The 20,986-nt window shown below is 53.6% G+C and overlaps 1 protein-coding gene across 1 annotated transcript in view; it reads right to left on the reverse strand.

Moving 5' to 3' along the window:
- The window catches only part of SCN4A (sodium voltage-gated channel alpha subunit 4), a 41,797-nt gene extending 26,560 nt beyond the window's left edge, over nucleotides 1–15,237 (reverse strand). Inside the window, exons 1-3 of the mRNA XM_054573015.1 lie at nucleotides 15,175–15,237; nucleotides 1,380–1,478; nucleotides 46–677 (exon numbers count right to left, since the gene is read on the reverse strand). Of these exons, the coding sequence (XP_054428990.1) occupies nucleotides 46–318 (273 nt within the window). The 5' untranslated portion in view covers nucleotides 319–677; nucleotides 1,380–1,478; nucleotides 15,175–15,237. The remainder of the gene's footprint in view (nucleotides 1–45; nucleotides 678–1,379; nucleotides 1,479–15,174) is intronic.
- Nucleotides 15,238–20,986: the final 5,749 nt, after the last annotated feature.

Consider the following 20,986-nt stretch of genomic DNA (forward strand, 5'->3'; position numbering starts at 1 on the left):
TGGATGATGGACAGACAGGAAGAGGAAACCCTACCAGGCCCGGACCTTCTTGTCACTGTAGTAGGGGTCCAGGTCCTCCAAGGGGATGCCGATGACCTCCGGCGGAGGATCCCCATAGATAAGGGGCAGGTTCTTGCCAGCCTCCAGGTCGCTTCGTGGCTTCCTTTCAGGCTCCTCGATCTCCATCTGTTTGTTCCTCTGCTGCCTGGCCTCTTCTTCCACTATCCGCCGTTCTATGGCTGCCAGGGACTCCTGGGTGAAGGGGCGCAGGCTCTGGGGGCCCAGAGGCACCAGGGCGGACAGAGACGGGCGAGCCATCCTTGCATCCTGGGCTCAGGGGCCAGGAGGGCGGTGGGCAACCGGGCAGCTGTAACGTGCAGTCCCCAAGTGCTGGGTGGCCACCCCGCCCACGGGCCAGGCTGGGGAGGTAGAGGTGCAGGCCCTGTTGGGACTTTGAGGTGTGCCTGCAAGGCCTGGACGCTGCTGCTGGACAGGTGTTGGGCACAGGAGCATCACCCCTGAGCCCCACACCACATTCTCCCCAGCAAGGGGCTGGATGCCCTCAGGACTGATGGCAAACCAACCAGATCCTCTTTGGTCTTGGGGACTTGGGGTCAACTCCCCAGTGCCCTCAAATGCCTCCTGGGCCCAAGCTCCGGGAACTGTGTAGCTTCAGCCTACAAGGACAGAGAAAATCACAAGAGGTTATTATGCCCACATGGCCTCTACCCCAACATGAGGTGGAAAGGAGTCAGATGTGAAATATGCCGGTGGGTGCAGAGAATGAGCTACAATGAGGTCCTGGTGGGATCAGCCTTAAGTGGGAATGGCAGATGGATTTCACCTGGAGAGCTGACTTGACCTGGCTATTATTGGCTGCCCGGAGATGTACGCAGAGACTGTCGAGATTGCAGCCAGACTCAGTGCAGAGAGACAGCTGTAATTGATTAGTGATGTCTGCCAGGGACATGAGGCAGGAGAATGTGGTGCATCTGCCTGCATTTGTCCTCCCTGGCCTGGAGAAAGGGCAGGCTGTGGGGGTGTAGAGCATCCTGTCCTGAGCTTTGAGGAAGTTTGATATTAGGCTCCAAGAGGGAAGAAGGAAGGGTTCTGGGCCCTGCAGAGTGTCCCACCAGCTCCCTCCCATGAGGCCTGTGGGATCTAACCCATGCGCAGGCAGGGGAGATGGGGCAGGAAGATGCAAGGTGTGTTGAGGGGGAGGGGGCTGCAGATGCTAACATGGAAAAGAAGGACACACATGAAGGGTCACGGGCACAAGGAGATGGACAGTTTCAGTGGTGGGGGCAGGGCTAGAGCTCCCAGGCTCTGTTTTTGGCTGGTAGTCCCTGTGTGAACCAGGCAAATAAAGGGGCACCCACCAGAAGCTTTAGAAGCCTGTGAGCACTGTGTGGGCTGTGTCTCCAGAGCCAGTCCCTTGGCCTCTGCTGGCCCCTGCCCAGCCGTCCTGAGCCTGTTTCCTGTGGAAGGGAGGTAGTGGATCACTCCTCTCCCAGGCCCTGGGGGATGGCCCACATCAGCAGGCAGGCACAGGGAGACCACTGCAGCCTGGTCACATGCGGCCACCACAGGGCACCCAGAGGCAGAGCCCTCCCAGAGCCGCCCAGAGCTACACCGGAGGTGGCAGGCTTCTCACAATGGGCCCACATACCCTAGCAGGGTCTCTGTACCGGCCAGAGCGGGCACTTCCTCACTCTTGATCAACAGGTGGGGAAGGCGGCCCAGGGAGCAGCCAGAGCCATTGGGCAGAGCTGGCCACGCCCCCGGCCTGGCTGCCCAGCTGCTCCCTACCATCATCGCCCAGGGACTCGTGTTTCCACGGGGATGACTCTGCTCATTCCTGCTGACCCTGTCCCCCAGCTGCTCCTTCTCCCCGTTGTGTGCGTGGGAGTGCATGTGTGTGAGCACACGTTCACACACACTCACAAACACACACCTAGCCTGAAACCGCCTCCCCAACATGGTACCCACAGTTTGTGCCCTGCTACTTAGCACATACCTCCCCCCACAAGCACACCCATACAGAAGATGCTGACCTGCCAGGTGACCCCGGAGGGACCCCATGGCTGCTGGGCCCCCTCCCAGTTCACAGGCCCCACTTGGCCCCAGTCCTCTGGGCGATGCTGCCCACTCTCCCCTCCACAGAGCCCAGGTGGGACTACAGACACCCAGAGTCGGGCTGGCTCTGGCCCCAGTACTCAACGACACACTCCCACCACCCCAGTGGGCAGCGCAGTGTTTTTTCCTCAGCTGCCCCTCTGGCCACTCTCCCTCTGCTCCGTGGGCTCCTCCTCCCTGTTCCCGGAAGAGGCTGCTTCTCCAGGGCCTGGTATACAGCCCTAGTTCACAGCATACACCTCCCCTACTGCGTCCCCCTCTGCGTCACCTCTTCTCTGTCGTCTCTATAGCTTTACCACATCTCTTCCCGCTCACACCTGTCAGGTCGCCGTTCCCTTTCATGTGAGCCACAGCCTGCGCAGCTGTTAGGTCAACGGTCATTCATACTTCCTTTTATCATTGTTGGTCTGTCTCCCCCACCACGCCTCTTGTGGGCCGGGTTTGGGGTCACCACTAATCTGCTGCCTGGCACATTGGCACCAGACCCACAGATAGCATGGCCAGCCTAGACACCTCTTGCCCCTGTCCCCGAGCTGGCCCCAAACAGACTCATTTTTCCCTTCAAAACTTGCGCTTCACCTAAATTCCTCTCCTCCTATTCCCTCCCCCAACCCTGAATCCACTTCACATGTGGATGTCTTGTTATATGAGAGGGAAAATGTCCTCCTTGGCCAGGCCAGCTGAAGGCACAGTTTTGGTTGGTGGCTGGAAGCACCCTGGTGGTACACCTGGTCCGTTCCCACGCCCTGCTGATGCTCCCTCCTGTTGTTGCCTCGTCGCCCCTCACCTGCTCTATTCAAATAACCTCCCACCTCCTCCCTACCTACTACTGGGCTCCCTGCCAACCCACCATCCACATGTCTAACGTCACAAATCTGATCATGTCATCCCCCTTGGTTAATCCTTCAGTGGCTTTCCAAAGCTTAATTGCATATCCACTCTCCTCCACATGGCCTTCCTGAGGCCTTCTATGTTCTGATCCCTATCTCGCCACCAACCCCGCCCACTCTCTGGCCATGCTACCTCCATTTTTACAAACGGTCCAAGCTATTGGGCTGGCCAAAAATTTTGCTTGTTTTTTTCCATATAATGGCTCTAGTAATGCTTAATTGTCTTTAACTTCAGCCGAAACAATTTTGTGATTGTATTGTGACAGCTGTCATATCAGCATGCATTGAAAAAAAATGATCAAAACTGGTGAATTTTTGTGCAGCCATTTTAATATTGAAGATGGAAGGAAATATGCAACATTTTTGGTGTATTATGCTTTATTATTACCTATAAGAAAGGTAAAAATGCAACTGAAATGCAAAAATAGATTTGTGCAGTGTATGGAGAAGGTGCTGTGACTGATCGGATGTGTCAAAAGTGGTTTGTGCAGTTTCTTGGTACTATTAATATTTAGGCTGAATAATTCTTTGCTGTGGGGCTGTCTCATGCATTGGAAGATGTTTAGCGGCACCCCTGGCCTCTACCCACCAAACTCCAACAGTAGGTGAGAACTGACATACCCAAAATATCTAAATCAATAAAGTTATTGGTGAAAATGAAAAATGTGTCTTTTATTTTACGGAAAAAATGTAATGGACTTTTTGGCCAACCCAATATTTCCCTTTCTACCCATGCCTTTGCTTACAGTCTGTTCGCCTCCTGGAGTACTCCTATTTTTTTGTCTCCCTGGAGAGCTTTAATTTGTCCTTCCAGACTCAACCTACGCAAAACACTGTCTCCAGGAAGCCCTCCCTGGGCACCTGGCTGAGAGGATCAACCCTTTGTGCCAGCAGTGTGCTCTAATACTCAATAAAAGTTTATCGAATGAATGAATGAGTTACAACAATACTTCCTCTCAGCCCCTCTCTCTTTTAAGCACACCCTGAACCTAAATTGTAACTAGAAGCTGTATCTCCTCTGAGATGGCCTCTTCCAGCACTCCCCTCCCCACACCTCCTACCTCTGAGCTCTGCCCAAGTGCTGGCTGCTGTGACCCTCGGGCTTCCTCCAGCCTTCCATCCTTCGACGCTGCACTTTCTCCCATTCCACCAGCCCCCTCTGCCTTTGCTTCCCTCCTCATCCACCCTCTCTTACAAGAGCCATCATCAAAATCCTGCCTAGAAAATACCCTCGAGTCCAGCCTCCTCTCTCCTTCCATCCCACTCACCTGGGGAAACCCCAGCCCACTTGTCACAGCTCTGCTGTCCTGAGTCAGCCCCAGGGCAGCTGGATGTAACTGGAGCAAAGGCAGGAGCTGGCAGGCTTCATGTTGACTTCATGGCTACACACTCCAGGTTTGCCCTCCATCCTACCCTGTTAGTGATGGTTTCTGTGGTAGCCTCACTTTTCCACTTTTTGGAAACAATTATTTCATGCCTTATGTTCTTTCCTTAACCCCCCCACACTCCTCCGCACGATGCTCCCAGCTGGTGACTTTGCCTCCAGTCTTCCCTGAGAGCCCAGCAGCCATCGCACACTGCCAAGTGGACATAGCCCTCTTCACCGCCTCGCCCTGTTCTTCCTCCATCCAAAGGCCAGGCTTTCCCCTTGGGCTCAGGGCCCCACCCATTGTCCCTTCCCGAGGACCTTATTCTGCATCTGTCTTTTCTCTACCACCATCAGCCTCTCCCTTCTTCAGAATAATGGCGGCCGTGATCCACCCTCCTGGTCTTACACCTCCCTTCATCTATTGCCCCATTTTTCTGTTCCTCTTCACAAACCAACTTCTTGGAAAGTCTCTACACCAGCTGTCTTTACTTCCTTACCTTTCATTCACTCCCCAACTCATTCAAGCCTGGCTTCCATTCCCCCAACTCAACTGAAACAAGTCACTAGCACCCTCCCTGTTGCCAAGTCTGCTGAACATGTTTCTGTCTTCACCTCCCTCAGCCTCTCAGAAGCATTCAACCCAGTTGGCCGCAGCCCGCTCTGGAATGCTCTGTTCTCTCAGCCTCCATGAGAGCGCTCCCACCTCTCTGGCTGTTCCTTCTCAACTTACTTTGCTTGTCCCTCTTTCTACAGTTTCTCAAGACCTCGTCTGGGTCTGAATGGCATCATGCTTATGACTATAAATACTGTTACAGGAATATGATAAACTTCTCCTTTGAACCCTGGATACTGGGCCACTCCTTCTGTGGAGCTAACAGGCATCCCACCCTACAGTGTCTGGAATGACACGCTAATGCTCTTCCCGCGATCTGTTCTGCCCACAGTCTCGTCCAACCCAGGGGGTGGCGCCGCCACCCATCTCATGCTCAAGTCAAAAATTGGAGCGTCTCTTTGAATTCTCTTCTTTCCTTCACCTTCTACATCCTGTCTGTCCAAAGTTCTGTTAATACCATCTCAAAAATATCCCTCACCTCACCTTTTCCCCTGCTCCATATCACGGTGATTTCTTGCAGTAACCTGTGCCCTACCAATTGCTTTTGTTCTCCCCCGCAAACCAGTCCCATTAAGGGGCCAATGATCTCTTTAAATTTGTTTTTATTTATTGATTTTAGAGAGAGGTAAAGGGGGGGAGAGAGAGAGGGGAAAAACCCCATCGATTTGTTGTTCTACTTAATTGTGCATTCATTGGTTGATTCTTGCATGTACCCTGTCCGAGGATTGAACCCACAACTTTGTGGTATCAGAACAATGCTCTAACCAACTGAGTTACCCGGCCAGGGCCCGATGAGCTTTAATAAACAAGAAACAAATCATGTTTTTCTTGCTTAAATTTCTCCAGTAGCTTCCTGTTGTACTTAGAATAAAACCTAAATGTCTTATGATCTAGTCCCTGCCGACCTCTTCACCTTGTCTCCTGATCTCTCCTCCCTGCACAGTCTGCCTCAGGCCCCCCTGGTCTTTCCAGCTCCTTGACCACTAGGATCATGCGTGTCTTTGAACCTTTGCTCTCTCTGGAGTGCCCATCCCCCGCTCTTCACATGGCTGTTCCTTCTCACCCTTGGTCTAGACTCAAATGTCTCTCCAAGAAATTTTCTCCTCCTCTAGTGTCTAGCACAGTTCCCTATATGTTCTTTCACATTAAAAAAAAAAAAAAAGTCCCCTGTAATTGGTAATTGCCTGTTGATTTGACTGATTTATTTGTCTGTCCGTCTCCTCCACTAGACTGAAAATGCCAAGAGGGCAGGAACTGTGTGGCTAAGTCACCATGGCCGGTCCCAGCACTGGGCACACAGTAGGCACTCAATATGTGTTTGCTGAAAGAATGAGTGGATGAGGCCTTGGATACAGACCATTCCAGGGTTAAAAAGGATTCTGATATATTCCATCCATCCATCTATCCATCCATCCTGTTCATGAGCCAGAAGCCGAGCTGGCCCCAAGTAGGACACAAGACATCCCAGCTGGGCATCCTGCCTTCCAAGAGCTGATAGTTGGGCAGGAGGTGGACACAGCACATGTAGCTATGATGTGAGGAGAAAGTGATGGCTGCTCTAAAGCAGAAGGTGACTGTACTAGAAGTTCAAGTGGATGAGTGGTCACTTCCAGGTTGGGGAAGGAAAGATGTGACTTTTCATTTGAGCCTCAAAGATGAGGAGGCTGTGAACAGAGGGAAATAGAGGAGGAGGGCACGCCAGGGAGAGGGAACAGCGAGAGCAAAGACAGAGGCAGGACATAGGGAACTATGCTGTGTCAGCCTCTGTTTAGGAATTTGGGGGAGGTGGGTAGGAAAGCTGGGCCAGGGCCTTGAGTGACAGGCCTGGGAGTCAGGACTCCATCCTGCAGCTTTGCAGAGCCCCTCCCGGGGGGAACCAGCATGGACGTGCCTTCTGCCCACCCTGGCAATGTTTTTAGAATAGATGAGTCAAGTTGTGTTGGGCACTAGTGGAGGAATGAAAGGACACCTGGGACGTATGCACAGTGACTTCCTGGCAGGAGCAATATGGCAATGCCCCATATCATGGACTGGGTGTCATGCCGGCAGTTCTCCATGCGGCTCCTCCAGCCACAGCCTGGAGAAAAGGGGCCAACAGGATAGTTCGAACCTTCTTTTTACAGCCAAAGAGCAGACTCCAGCCTCAGATGTGGCAACTAAAGGCTCCTGGGGGCTCCAGGCAACCTCTTCCCACTGAATTTAAGAACATTGGAGTTTCAAGAACCCGAGAGATCGGAGTCCGACTCCCTCATTTTACAGATGGGGAAACTGAGGCCCAGAGAGGCACAAACTCTCCTCAGATCACACATTTATTCATTCAACAAACATTTCCTGAGCATCTGCTCTGTGCCAGACTCTCTGGGAGCCAGGGATATAGCAGTGACAAAGTCCCTGTCCTCACTGAGCTTGCATTCCAGAGGAAGGAGGCAGATAATAAATAGGAAAGCAAATAAGATAATTTTAGAGAGTGATAAATGAGAGGCCAAGCCAAAATTAAAACCCAGCTCCCTGGGTGCCAGGGCCAGAGCCCATTTAGTAAGTGAGAAGCCCCATTGGAACCTTCATCAAAACGGAAGTTTCGGGAGAAGTGGTGGGTAAAGTCAGGCCATCTTAGGGGCCCGGAGATGGTAAGCAGACAGGGACGGGTGGGGGAGGAAGGGTTGGGAGTAGGGGAGCCAGGCAGAGCCAGCTGTCCTTAAGCAGGGAGCCGAGAGTGAGGACGCTGGAGGGTGAGGCAGCGCTTCTCTGGAGCTGGTCCAGCCCGGCATTGTCTCTTTCTCTGTGGGGCTGCCAGATCGGAACCTGCAATTCCAGATATAGTCTGACCACAGAGAGAGGCCTTTTCTCCCTGGCCTGGGCACCCTTTGTATTCATTCATCCCAATGTGGTATTTGCCTCTTCAGCAGCCCACTTGCAAGGTGGAGTTTGCAGCTACCCCTGGAATTTTGCCTCATGAGCTGTGGTCAGATTAGATCTTCCCCATCCTATAAATTGTGCCGTTGATTTTTCTCTTTTAAATCAGGTGGACCTCAGAAAAGATTTGCAAATTGAATCTAAGAGTACATAGAAAGAATTATACACTGCGACCAAGTGGGATCTATCCCAGGTGTGCAAGACAGGTTGAATGTTAGAATACCAACTGATATAATTCATCACATCAATAGGCTAAAGAAGAAAAACCACATGGTTATATTAACAGAAGCAGGAAGAAAAGCATTTTACAAAATCCAATACCCATTCATGATAAAAAAAAAAAAAACAACAAAAAACAACAAAACCTTTCAGCAAACTAGAAATACAGGGAAACTTCCTCAACCTGATAAAGAACATTTACAAAAGACCTACAGCTAACATAGTATCTACTGGTGAGAAACTAAAAACTTTGCCACTAAGATCAGAAGCAAGGCAAGGATGTCACCTCTCACCACTCCCTTTCAAAATCATACTGGAAGTCCTGGCTGATGCAATAAGACAAGAAAGGGAAATAAAAGGAATACTGATTGGGGAAAAAAGAAATAAAACTGTCTTTGTCTGCGGGTGACATGATTGCTATGTACAAAATCCAAAAGAATCAACAAAAAAACTCCTGGAACTAATGGTGATTATAGCAATGTTTCAGAATGCAAAGTTAATATAAATCCAGGTGTAGAATTTTACCTCTACCTCTACTTAAGTTCCCTTTGTCCATTGTACTTCTTCGCTTCCAATCTTCTGTGCAGGCCTGTTGGATCTTGATTTTTCCCTCAGTTCAAGGTTGTCCCTCAAAGTTGGGTGTCTGTGATCCTGATTATCCCAAGTTATTGGCCAAACAAGGCTCAGGACAGATACCACCACTCCCCTCCTTCCTGCTGACATATTCTTCTAGAATCTTCTCTCCTAGAACACATACGCTATCAAGGAGAGGCCTTCAAACATCCAGAAACCCACCTAGCTGCACTGTATTGGGCTGAAATCCCCCAAGAAGCCTCAGGCACGACCCCTTCAGCCTAGAATGTAAAAGCCACTGTGAGAGACTCTCCTGAAGGTGGAAAATGGATGTGACATGCCCCTCACAGGCTGTCCCCTAGGGCTTAGCCCTGAAGATGCAGAGGTAGCTTGCTGACCTTGCTCAGGCCCCAGTTCCTGTCCTTCCTGCCAAACAAGCATGCTCCTTATCTTCAGCAAAGCTTCTACTTGCCCACAAGAGTCTGGCTGTTTGGTTTCTTTGCAGATTGAGAGCAAAATTATCCAGAGCTGTATGAGGCCAGTGAAGACCCCTCAAGCTTCACCTGCAGTAGGGCCTCAGACTTGGAACTTTCTGAGAGATTGAGACAGGTCCAAACTTTTTCTGTCCTGGCCAAAGACAGCATCCGGCATCCGGGTGGCCTACTTCCCAAATTCTTACATTCCTGCTGTGCCCTAACTCCAAGAATACAGACTGGATCCCCATGTCCCCCTAGATGCAACTCTCAAGTCACAGCTTTTTCTCAGCAAGGACAGGGGTAGGCGAGAGTTGAGGATGGGAGCGTCGTTTCCTTGTCAGCACTTAGGGCCTTGGCCTTGACAGGCCAGGGGCCTGGAGGCAGGTGGCCCCCCTCCTGGCCTAACACTGTCTGCAGAAGAAGTTGGCTGCAAGAGGCCTTGGAGTGTGGCCTGAAGCCTGGAGCCTAGTGCAGAAACCTCCAGACTCTCAGGGGCCCTGAGAATTCTGGGAATAAGCAGGGTCACATAGGGTGCTCCTGACGGGAGGTGGGCTGATGCTGATTGCATTTTGTATGTGACCCTCACTGGGCCAAAACAAGTCCCCTTTTTTAGGCACCTGATTCAACCAGCCTGATGACTTGTCTTCCCTAGAGGGTAAGAATGATAGCGGTGGCCACATTTATTTTGCCCGTACTGTGTGCCAAGGCTGGCTTGCTCTCCAGGGTATATTGGCAGCCCCTTCCCCCGCATCAGCCCTATGCTCTGCCAATTCCCAAAGGCTCCTTAAGAACATCGGTGAGTTATTACCTAACTTGCTTCTGTCCTCCTCCCAAACCTGACCCTTGCCCTACATACAGAGCACTTCTGGTTGGCGAGGGGCTCGGTGAAACAGACACCCACAAGTGGGCTGTGTTTGAGTTTTGTGAGCTGTGCCCCCGTCCTGCTAACCTCTCTCAGCTCATCTGTGGGCCCCGGAAGTCTTTTCTCCCCAGAAGCGAAGGCCTGAGAGAGAGTTTCTCCATCCACAACAGAGCCTTAAATCAGAGGACTCTATCTCATCTCAAACTACAGAATTCCCAGCCTCCCTCAGCTTGGGAAAGAGTCTGTCTGGCTTGGAGGTGTTGGTTCCTGCAGTTCCCAAATCTCAAGTGCAGGCCCGCGAAGTACAGGCTTAAGAAATATTTCTCGATAAACAGCGGTCTTGGATACGTTCATTTGGTGCTTACTGTGTGCCAGGCACTGTTCCAAGTGCTTCGGATTCATCGTCCCAGCTAACAAGTGGCAGAGGAAGGATTCAAATGCAGCCCTTTGATGCCAAACCCACATGCCTGCCACTGCAAACACTGCCTCTCTCCAGCCCTTTGGAGAACTGGGCCGGGCACAGCTGCCCTCCCCCAGCACAGGGCACACCCAGGTTGAGGTCCCGTTCAGGGTGCCCCCTAGAGTGGTCTGATCCTCATCTGCAACGGACAGACTAGAGTCCTTCGGCCAAGCCCCCGAAAGGCATGGGTTGGGGTGGGCGCCTGGCAGGCCCTGGCAGGCCCAGGCTCAGGCCCCCTGGAATCTCATGTTGGGAGCTGTAGGTGGTGGGGCCCACAGGTCAACACTTTGATAAAGTGTCTTCCCCAAGGTTTGTTTTTTATTTGTGCTAATCAGCCCTCATATACTCCCAACCCTGTCTGCAGCCCACTTGTGTATGCGCACGCGCACACACTCCTTGTTTCTGTGAGTCATTTCCCAGCTGCTCCAAAGGGCAGGAGGCTGGTTAGTTCAGGCCCGGGGCTTCCTGCCCTCTGTTGGTTCAGTACTTTCTAAGGAGCCCCAAGCACGGTGACTCCCGTGGATGGCTCCTCAAACCTGTGTGTGCACACCCTCTCCTACACACACATCCAGGGCCACCTCACGGCCCTTGGGCAGATCACCGCCTGCACACAGGGTGGCCTCCCTCCACCCCTGGCCCCCGAGCCTGCTCCTACCTGTGTTACCGCCCACCCCCGTTGCAGGCCTCTGCTTTCTTCTCTCTCTGTCCTCACCCTCGCCCCTCCCACCCCACAGCTCTCAAGCCTTTTCCCTGCCTTGAGTCCACTAAGAGGCCAAGAAGAGGACTCTGCAGAACTGATCCTAAGCCTGGAGAATTCCAGGGCCGGCCTGTCTCCCTAGTCCCTCCATCAACCCTTAACCATCTGGGTTGGGTGGACTTTGAGCTCAGGCCCCAGACCCCAGCCAAGCCCTAAGAGTTGGGGTCATGGTCACTAGTGCTAGGAGGAGCGACGCTCTAGCTGCCTGAGGAACCCGGGCCTACGAACTGAAACCCCCCAAAAAGGCTGACGGATTGTGTCCTGCCCTCCACGCAGCCACTCACTGGCTGCCACTTGCTCAGAGAACTTTGCTCAAGCCCAGAAACTGCTCCAGGGACGTTTCCTTACCACCTGCCCTGGTAAAAGATCCTTATCCAAACATTAGGCCCACAGAGAACCTACAAGCCTCAGAAAAGACGGGGGTCACTGGCAGCCTTCCTAAAACGGGAGCCCGAGGGACTACGCTCTGCTGTTTGGGCTTCACAGCTCTCAGCAATCACAGCAACATTTGCAAACTTCGGACCCTGGACCCTAGTGGAAGAAGCTCTTCAGTCCTTTCATAAAAGGATCTCCCTCACCTGAAGAATACACCTTCCCAGCTCTGCAGGGATGAGGTCGCCCTGCTTCCTGCTGGGCAGCCCCATCTTCTTGCAGCCCCTTCCCAATCTGTCACCCCGCAACCCCCTCAACAGCCTCAACAGCGAGACATTCATTGCAGAATCACAGCCTGGAACGGGTTGCAATAATTAACTACTGGTTAACACTAGGTAGAGCGGACTACTCGCCACATCCTGTTCTCGGCACCTCACAGGTCGTGAGTTCACTCAGTTCTCACCACGATCCCATTGCTATCACTTCATCTCACAGATGAGGAAATTGAGGCACAGAGCAGGGAAGTAAACTCCCCCAGGGGTTATTTACATAGTAAACTAGGGCTGGAAGCCCAACTCGCCACTCTCCAAAGAGATCTTGGCTCTTAATCACCAAGCTACATTGCCATAGGCCCCTCGGGGCCTGTCTGGCGAGGGCTTCACTAACCAGTTAAAAACGGAGTGGGGCGGGGTGAGTCCTGTATTTTCCATCACTGCTAGGGGTCCTGTGAGGAGCGGGGCAGCCTGCCCGCCGGAGGCACAGCCCTGGGCTTCTGGAGCCCCTCTTGCTCCTCCTTCTGGCCCATCCCCCACCCCATCCCTGCCCCCCAGTCAACAAGGGCTGTTGACTGAAAACCACAGGGAATAAAAATAGCTGTTGCTGAGGAGGCAGATTGGGGGCCAGAGCACAGGAAAGGCCTGGGGCAGCGGCGATGGCGGTGGAGGGAGCCTGGGGTTCCCCATCCCTGTAAGTGCCTGGCAGAGCCCCGAGGAGCCCTGGCCTGTTCCCGCCACTGCAAAGCTGGGGACACACAACCCTAGGGCCACCGTGGGACCCCCTGCTGCCCCCCGGGTCTCAGTAACAGCTCTGCCCCACCCCCTGTACAAGGGTGAGTGCCTTCCTAGGGAGCAGTGGCCGTGGCCTCTGGACAGAGCCCTGCTGCTCACTCGCGTGCACCTCTGGTAAGTGACAGGACCCTCTGGCCTGAGCTCTCCTGGGAGGAGGAGTCAAGGGGCTGACAGTTTGTACAACCTGCACTGTGGCTGTTGACATCCACCCTCCCCGGTCCCGGTCCCGTCTCCCTACCTCCTCTCTGTGGCCCCAGCCTCAGACTTTTAATTTCTCTTCAATGCATCTCTCTCCTGTCACCTGGGGAATTCTTTCCACTGCTCCCCGTGAAGTCCAATCCCATCTCTCCTCTCCGACTACACCTGCCCCTCGGAGCCCTGCAGCCCCTCCCTGGCATTATCTACACTTCTCTCTGTTCTGGTGGCCAGAGTTGCCCCCAAAGGCAGGACCACCCCCAACTCTGGCCACGAGTTCTGTCTTCAGCATCTGGCTCAGGGCTTCCTCTTGGCCTGGGCCTGGGGTCAGGCACAGAAACCCTGGTGACGAAAGATGCACGGCAGCCCCGACTCTCAGGCTAGCCTAGAGCTGGGAGGTGACCTCGAGTTCTGACCCTCTACCCCATGCAGGTTCCCAACCAGAAATGACAGGCAGGGCCAGGCTGGGACAGGGCCACCTAGGAAGGACCCTTAATCACCTTCTTCAAACCCTGCTGAAGTCCCAGCCAATCCCTTGAGAGATGCTTGGGATGAAGATGAGGGTGGAGCCTTGGGTTATGTTGGGGTCCCTGGGTTGTCCCCCACAGGTCATGTGGCTTCTAATACTAGTGCAATGACCACACTGTCCACACCACTGCCACACAGAGTGAGGCCACAGCCAACAGAAGAATCGGGAGAGTCTTGGGAGAACCAGCCCCCTCTGTCTTCAACCCCAGCCCTGTGCTCCCAGGCTCTCCTTAGCTTAGTCCGGGGCCCCTGGGGGCAGTCACAGCCTTAGTCACAGATGAGAGACAACGATGCCCACCCCTGGCTCCACCCCACCTCTGTCAGCCCCTTCTCTCCAGACTGGCCAGACCTGCCCCAGAAATTTGTCTCCAGCTCTTCTCACACTGGTTCATTCTTAGGGGCTGAATTAAATGGTCTTCAAGGCTCCTTTGGGCTCTAACATCCCCAGGCCCTGGGGTTACTTATTTCTGTGCAGGCCCCTGCTGCAGGTGGTATGGATGGGAGGGGGACACGTCTAGTCCCCACCTGGAGGGCCACCTGCCCATGGTGGGGCTCTGTGAGCCCTCATTTTGACCTGTCCCCCTGCCCTGACCCCATGGCCCCAGCAGGGGGGATGGGCAGCAGACCCAGTACTTACCCCAGGGTGCTGGGAAGGGGCTCAGGCCTCCCTGCCACACCAGCGTGCTCTTGGAAAGCCCCAGTCAGTCCCCAACCACCTTAACGGCCCTCTAGACAGGACTTTCCAATCTTGTGAACCAATACCCTTCACCTGGTGAGCAACAACCCTCACGCCCCACTGACCTTCAGCTCCGTGTGCCTCCAAAAGCCATCCCACCATCCCCGGCTCTGCTGAGACCAGCCCTCCTTCTCCACTAGCCACTGCCAACCCTCCCTCCCTGGGTCCTGGGTGCCCGGCTCTGCCAGCAGGGAGCGGGGAGGGGGCCGCCCTCTGCCCTTGCACAGCACCCTTGCCCCAGGCTCCTGCCCCCACCCTCGCCCTGAGTCTCCCCCTGAGTCCCCCAGAGTCCCCTCAGGCCGGCACCATCGCTTTCCCCTCTCCGCGAGCTTTCTGGCCCCTCCTTCAGCCCCCTCCCTTCCCTGGCTCAGCCTTCTCCAGGAAAGGAGCCCAACTGTGCCCCAGCGGGTGGAGGGCAGGGTGGCGGGCTGAGCCCAGCGGCGCAGCCTGAGAAGTGTCCTCTGCTGGCATCTCACAGATTCCTGTTTCAGCAGAGCAAAGGAGCCGCTCGCCGCCCCCACCGGCCTCTTGCCGCTCTCCTCCCCGCCCCCCCCCCGCCCCCCGCCCCGCACCCCTGCCTTCACGCTGCAAACAGGCTGAACGCAGACATTGCTTTGGCTCCTCCACTGTCCTCTCCTGAAGAAATGCAGCCCAGTCTCTGTCCCTTGGGTCACCCCACACCCGCCCGGAGCTAAGCCTCAGCCACTGGGCCATTTGCGACCAGGGCGAAGACCCTTGCTGAGGGCAGAATGGCCAGCCAGGCAGGGGCACAGACAGCAGATGACAGGGTAGAGAAAGGCAAGTTTGTGGGCAAAGGGTCAAGGCACCAGGAGCTTCGGCAGGGGCAGCCGTAGAGCAGGGCCCGGTGCGGGCAGGCCAGCGGTGCCCAGAACAAAGTGGTGACTTCCTTGGAGCCAGGCTGGGCTTGGGGCCAGGGTGCCCTACCCCTCGGGGTGGCCTGCTTAGGGTGCCCGGCCCAGGAGGGGTGCGGAGGGGCGCAGTACTCACTGTTGGATGGGAGCGGAGTGCTTGCTGTCATGCCCACCTCGGGCTGAGGCTTGGCTCTGGGGGACTTGGCCAGGGGGCCGGGCCGGCGGGGACAGCTGCTGCGGCTGATGTCACAGGGTCATGAGTGAAACCTGAGGACTGGGCCAATCTTCAGGTGGGAGCCTCAGCTGAACCTCCCTCATCGGGTGTGCTCTGGGCTCAGCCTGGGCCCGCCTGGGCTGGGGGCCCACTGACCGCAGAGCGACAGTGTGACACGCTCGCCCACTCCCACGTGCACACACGCACTCACTGGGGCACACGTAGGAGCCCATACATGCATGCTCTCCTTCCTGTGACAAACGTACAGGAGGTCATTCTCATGCATGAGCCACTTTTCACACTCATTTCCAGAAACACTCACGACACACTCCACACTCTGATGCACACGTGTGCACGTGCCTCCCAATGCTCACACACTCACACATGCTCAGCCATACACATAAATCATCCTTCCTACATTCACACAGTTGCTCGTGCTGCATAGTAAACCCACTCACACGTGTGTACTACTCACACCTACAGACACACTTCACACTCATGTCAGGCTTGCGCACATATGTGTGTTATTATGTTATCTGGCCCTATGCACTCTCCTGTCAGATGAACACAAATGCCACACATCATGGACACTAGACTATCGAGTGTACATCTGTGTGCGCACACTCACACTCACAGCCAAGCTCATTCATTCACGCATTTCCATGTACGCTACTTATTGCCCATGCAGCTGTCTGCCCGTATACATGCTCCTGTTCACATGTACAAGGGGCCACCTACATATACCTGTGGTCACTAGATTTTTATCAGGCGTATGTCTATCTGTACACTCACACCTACACATCACACACCCGGACACACATACACACACACCAGTCTCGAGGGTCATTTCTCCACATGCCCCCACCCCACTGGCTAGACATCTGCCCCTCAGAGCTTGGGGAGGGGCTGCGGCGGGGGAGGGATGAGGTTGGTTTAGCCTCCCTCCCTCCACTCGGGGGCAGTGGTGACCCCTAGTGGAGCAGCTGTGAAATGCCCCATCTCAGCTCACCTACCACGGGCCCAGGAAGACAGGAGAAGCCCTGGGTGAATCTGGCGTCCTGTCCTCCAAACCTCGCTGCCATTATTCCCCAGTCTCCCACGCTCACCCCGAGTCTGTCTTTTCTGGCAACCAGAGCCCGGGCTGAGCTGAGTCTAGGACAGAGTGGACTTTGCGAGGGGTACAGGGAGGCCTGGGGAGTGGTGACCCTCCGTGGGGGTGGGCCCAATGGCACCTCTCCTCCCAGTGACTTTCTGGGGGTGCAACCTCAGCATGGTGACCCTCCTTGGGGGCCAGGCCTGGCTGTGGTTTGAGCCTCCCCTCACTCCCTCAGAGGTGTATCTTCGAGGTATTCCCTATGCCGTTCTTTATCCTGCTTTACTCACTGAGCTGATGCTTCCCACGTAGCTTTGCTGCTGATGCAATCCAGTGTCTGCCTACCCCCTGCCTCTCCTTTGCAAAGGTCTGCTGCTTCTAGCGTTCAGAGGAAAAGCAAACATCTTGCCTCATATCCTTCCCAAGGTTATGTGGCCTTCCCTAGAGCTGCTCCTTGGGGCCCCTGTCATCTCTCCGGGCCCTGCTGTGGCTCCAGTTTGCTTTGCTGATGGCCACTGTCTAGAACTCCTGGTCGCTGTCCCCTGATAGCACCCTGAGGAGAGGTGATGGGAGGCAGTGGGCATTCCCATGGACAGCTCTGCCCCTTTGGTCTCTGCCTCACTGATGCCCAAAACTCCATGGTGTAAGACTTACTTTGATGAGGGATTGAAGTGTTGACTAGTTAAAGGGAATAACAGCATATGAGGGGGCAGGGCTGCTGCATTCAGTCCTATGGGGTACACACCGCCCAATTCTGGGCACCAATCACATTTGTTGTCATTTTAGATTAATGTATTTCAAAGGATAATTTTCGGATGCAAGGGCCATCTGGCTGTGACATCTGTCACCCCATTGATTGCCAGGGTTGATTCGGTTGATCTGGCTGGCTAGGCGGGTGTCCCCTTTCTCCCTCCCAGATGCACGCGCGTCTCTCCTGATTCTGTGCGCTCGGTCGAAGGGGACGGATGGCCTTCCCAACTAGAGGAGAGGGCCAGTCTTCGGTCAAGTGTATACGAGTAACTGTGTCCCCCTGCTAGAGCCTCCAAACAAGCTCTCAAGGACCATTTGAATGGATTATTTTCTTGCAGACGGTAGCGAAACATCTGGAAGAAGGAGCTAACTTTTCTAATTTGCACAAGGTGTTTTTTGGATTAGGGATGGGCCTGATTGGAAACAAAGCTGTACATTAAATATGACTTTCCACAACCAAACAGGAATGAATACCTCCTTCTCGTGATAATTTTCTTCCTTCCTTTGGGGAGTAGCTCCTTCCTGATCCAAGTACGTGATTCTGGTGGGGCCGCCAACTGCAGGACCGCCACCCTGCTCCGGCCACAGAGATGGGTATGTCACCTAGGCCGGGCCAATCGTCTTGGCCGCAGTGGCTGGTCCCGAAGCTGGCTGTGTAACTGAAGAAGAGCCAGTCTTTGTCCTCCCAGGGATTTACATGTGTTGATACAAAAGAAGGTAACCCCTCTCTCCTCAGGGTCCTCTAAGTTTGTCTAAAGTCACTGGAGAAAATTTGAAGGTGCCTGGCTCTGCCTCCTACCCGCCTGGAGGAGGAGGGAGTGAGACCACCACACAGGCAGGAAGACACAAAGGAAAAAGGGACCTGAAGACACCTTTTGACTCCTGACCCAGTTAAACTACAGACCAGCTCCATCCCTGTCCTTCCCTATCACAGGAGCCAGAAAAACTCCCTTTTTCCTTAAGCCCGTTTAGATTGTTTCAGTCACCCACAAACAAAAGAATTCTGCAAAACAGAACCACCTTTCAGAAAATCCCACCCTGACTCACGGGAATTGGCCTTGCCACACCCTGTCCCATCCCCGAGCCTCGGCCTGAGCAGCCAGATTCTTCCCTGAGTCATTTGGTCGGGGTAACTTTCTGGGAGCTTCAGAAGGTGCTCCCCTGTGGTGGCTGGCACCCCCCTCTCAGGGAGCCAGGGTCGGAGGGCTCTGAAACAGCCCCACAGCTCTATTGTGGTGGGTGGGACCTCGAAACCCGGTCCTCATTACAAGGCTTCCCCACTGATGCGACCTATGTGTAAGTCCCCAAAAGTACCACCAGGGGCCTGTTGGACAAACCCCCCGCCGCGGCCCCCCATCTCATAAACATGACCATGATTTGCAAGAACAGCACCATCAGAGCCTCTAAATGAACAAACAAAAAGGAATTTTTTCACTGTTGTGTTTTCAAGGCTCCTTCACTCATGCCCACATAGTCATATAATTCTGCAAAGTGGCATTTAACTCCCTTCCCCCAGCCCTCATATTCCAGCTCCTTCCAGTTTGTGCCTCTTTAGGGACGGGGCCCAAGAGCAGGACGCAGAGCTGGGACGTCCCTCTGCTCAGCGCTTCTTCATTTGTACCAAAAAAAAAAAAAGCACTGACATTTCCACTTGAATCCTTAGAAAGGGGCCTTTTCTCTCCTTTTCTGTGGAAGGGAGGAGGGAGCTCATTTTTTCCTGTTCCATGGTCTTTAATGACTTCATATTCTCCCTTTGAATAAATTCCCTTTATTTTATATATATGTCCCCCTATTAATAAACATTGGGTAATGTTCAATTTACAACTCTTAAAAATAACACTGTGATGAGCACTTTTGATTAGAAATCTTTTTCCATGTTCAGCTTAGTCCCAGGAATAGATGTTACCAAGGCAACAGGGAGGACTTTGGGTGACCATTGTCTTAGGACACTAAAAACAAAAAACACCCAAAAAAAACCCAAAGACACAAACATGACAAAAAGTGAAAAGGAAATAGGTTGGAGTTCAATGACTCAAAGAAAATAATAGCAGGCTGGGCAATTGGCTAGAAACTCACCTCCTCCACGGTTGGATGATGTTAGATCTTCCATAAGCAAAATGGCTCTGGCAGATAAGTGGGTGGCCATTCCTTTCTTCAAATAGCAAATGCTTCCGTTTCCTTTGACAAAGAACTTTAATGGAATAGAAGCTAGGTCGTTTGTATCTCAGCCCTGTCTTCCAAAACACATGCTTCAGAGGGTTAACAGAGGGTTAACGCAGAGTCTTCCATTGGAGGGAGTGAACTAATCACCTCTTCCTGCCCGTGTCCCCCGTCACCTCCAGGCCGCTCTGGGTCCCAGTGGAAACAATGAGGGTGGTAGCCTCCCTACCTCCGGTTTGGTCTCCATTTGATTCGTTGACCACTAGACTCCTAGACAAAGTTTCTTCAATGTTTATTTTAGTATTTCGTTTTGCCCAATGTAAATTTAATTCTAGAGCTACTAGAATAGCTTTTGCCAGGAGTTTCCCACAGCCTGGGGACAGACAGGGAGAGAGGGGAGACTGCTGGCTTAGTGTGGATCCCCCCAAAGGCAGACCCTGAGACCAGGACTTGGGAGCACGCAGTCTATTTGGAAGGAGGTCCCCGAAAGCACTGTGGGGAGTGGAGGGGCGACAGGAAGAGGAGACAAGCCAATGAAGTGTGTGCTCATGAGCGGGCTGTTCGCTGGGGCAACTGGGGCACGAGGTTTATGGGGACCACTGAGAGTCTGTGGGGAGGACCCTGCAGAGTTGTCCCACTGAAGCCAGGAGGCTGGGGAGCTTACATTAACTCCTGTCCCTTAATGGTCTTGAGATGTCCTCAGGACTGCGTCCCTGTGGCCAGAAAATGCCCCCAGGTGGAGTGGCGGGGGGGTGGGGGGCAGGCCCAGACAGCAGCTCTATAGTTGCGTCTCTCTCTCTCTGTCTCAGTATCTTTCTCTCTCTCTCCCTCTCTCTCTCTCTCTCTCTCTCTGCAGACATGTATGGTACACATACGAGCGTGCACATATATACATGTGATTTTAAAATCAGAAATAAGACCTTACTATGCTTACTGATTGTTTTGTTCTTTTGGCCATCATTCCACATACGTAGATACATTCTATATCAAAATCGTAGGTGTCTGAATAGCATTCCATTGGGAAGATACATTTGTTCTTTCTAATCCTGGTTGACATAAACAAAGATGCGAGGAACCAGATGAATCTTCCTAAAACACAGCTGTGTGCGCGTCCTCACCCCTTATTTCCCTCCTGCTCCAAACCCACCACGAGCTCTCCATTACCCACGTGGTGAATCCTAAATTCCATAACTAGGCCTTTGAGCCTGACCTGCCTCCACCTGGGCTGCGGGCACTTTGCTCCATCCAGCTCCTCCAGCACAGCCAGACAGTTGGACCCACTGGATCGTCGAAGGCCCTAACTATTCCTGTGCCGGCACCTTTGCTCAGGCGGTGTCCCCAGCCTGGGCGCCCTCGCCCTCCCTCACTGCTCGGCCCCATCCTGAGGCCTCCGCCTTCCTCAGAACTCATCCCTCAGCAATCTAGTCCGCTCTTCATCCTCATCCCTCCTTGTGTCTCATCCATGAGGGACGTTTTCACTTCCCAACAGTGCAGCAGTGAACCAGCGAGGCTACACCACTGTGCCTCAGTGTTCAGGAGGGCGCCTTGCACACACAGGCACTTCCATGCGCAAGGTGGGTGGTGGTGAGCACAAGGGCCGGTTTTGTCTTTTTCCCCAGGTGAGGGTGGGGATAGGTAGGAAGATGCACCTGTGTCCTCCCACTCACGGGCCGTGACCGTGGTGCCGATCTCTGTTGATGGCTGTTGAAGCCCAAGGCGCACAAGGACAGC

This window comes from Pteronotus mesoamericanus, unplaced genomic scaffold, assembly GCF_021234165.1.
Source record: "Pteronotus mesoamericanus isolate MK-2021 breed Mesoamerican mustached bat unplaced genomic scaffold, CSHL_Meso_final contig_246, whole genome shotgun sequence".
NCBI classification, from domain to species: Eukaryota; Metazoa; Chordata; class Mammalia; order Chiroptera; family Mormoopidae; genus Pteronotus; species Pteronotus mesoamericanus.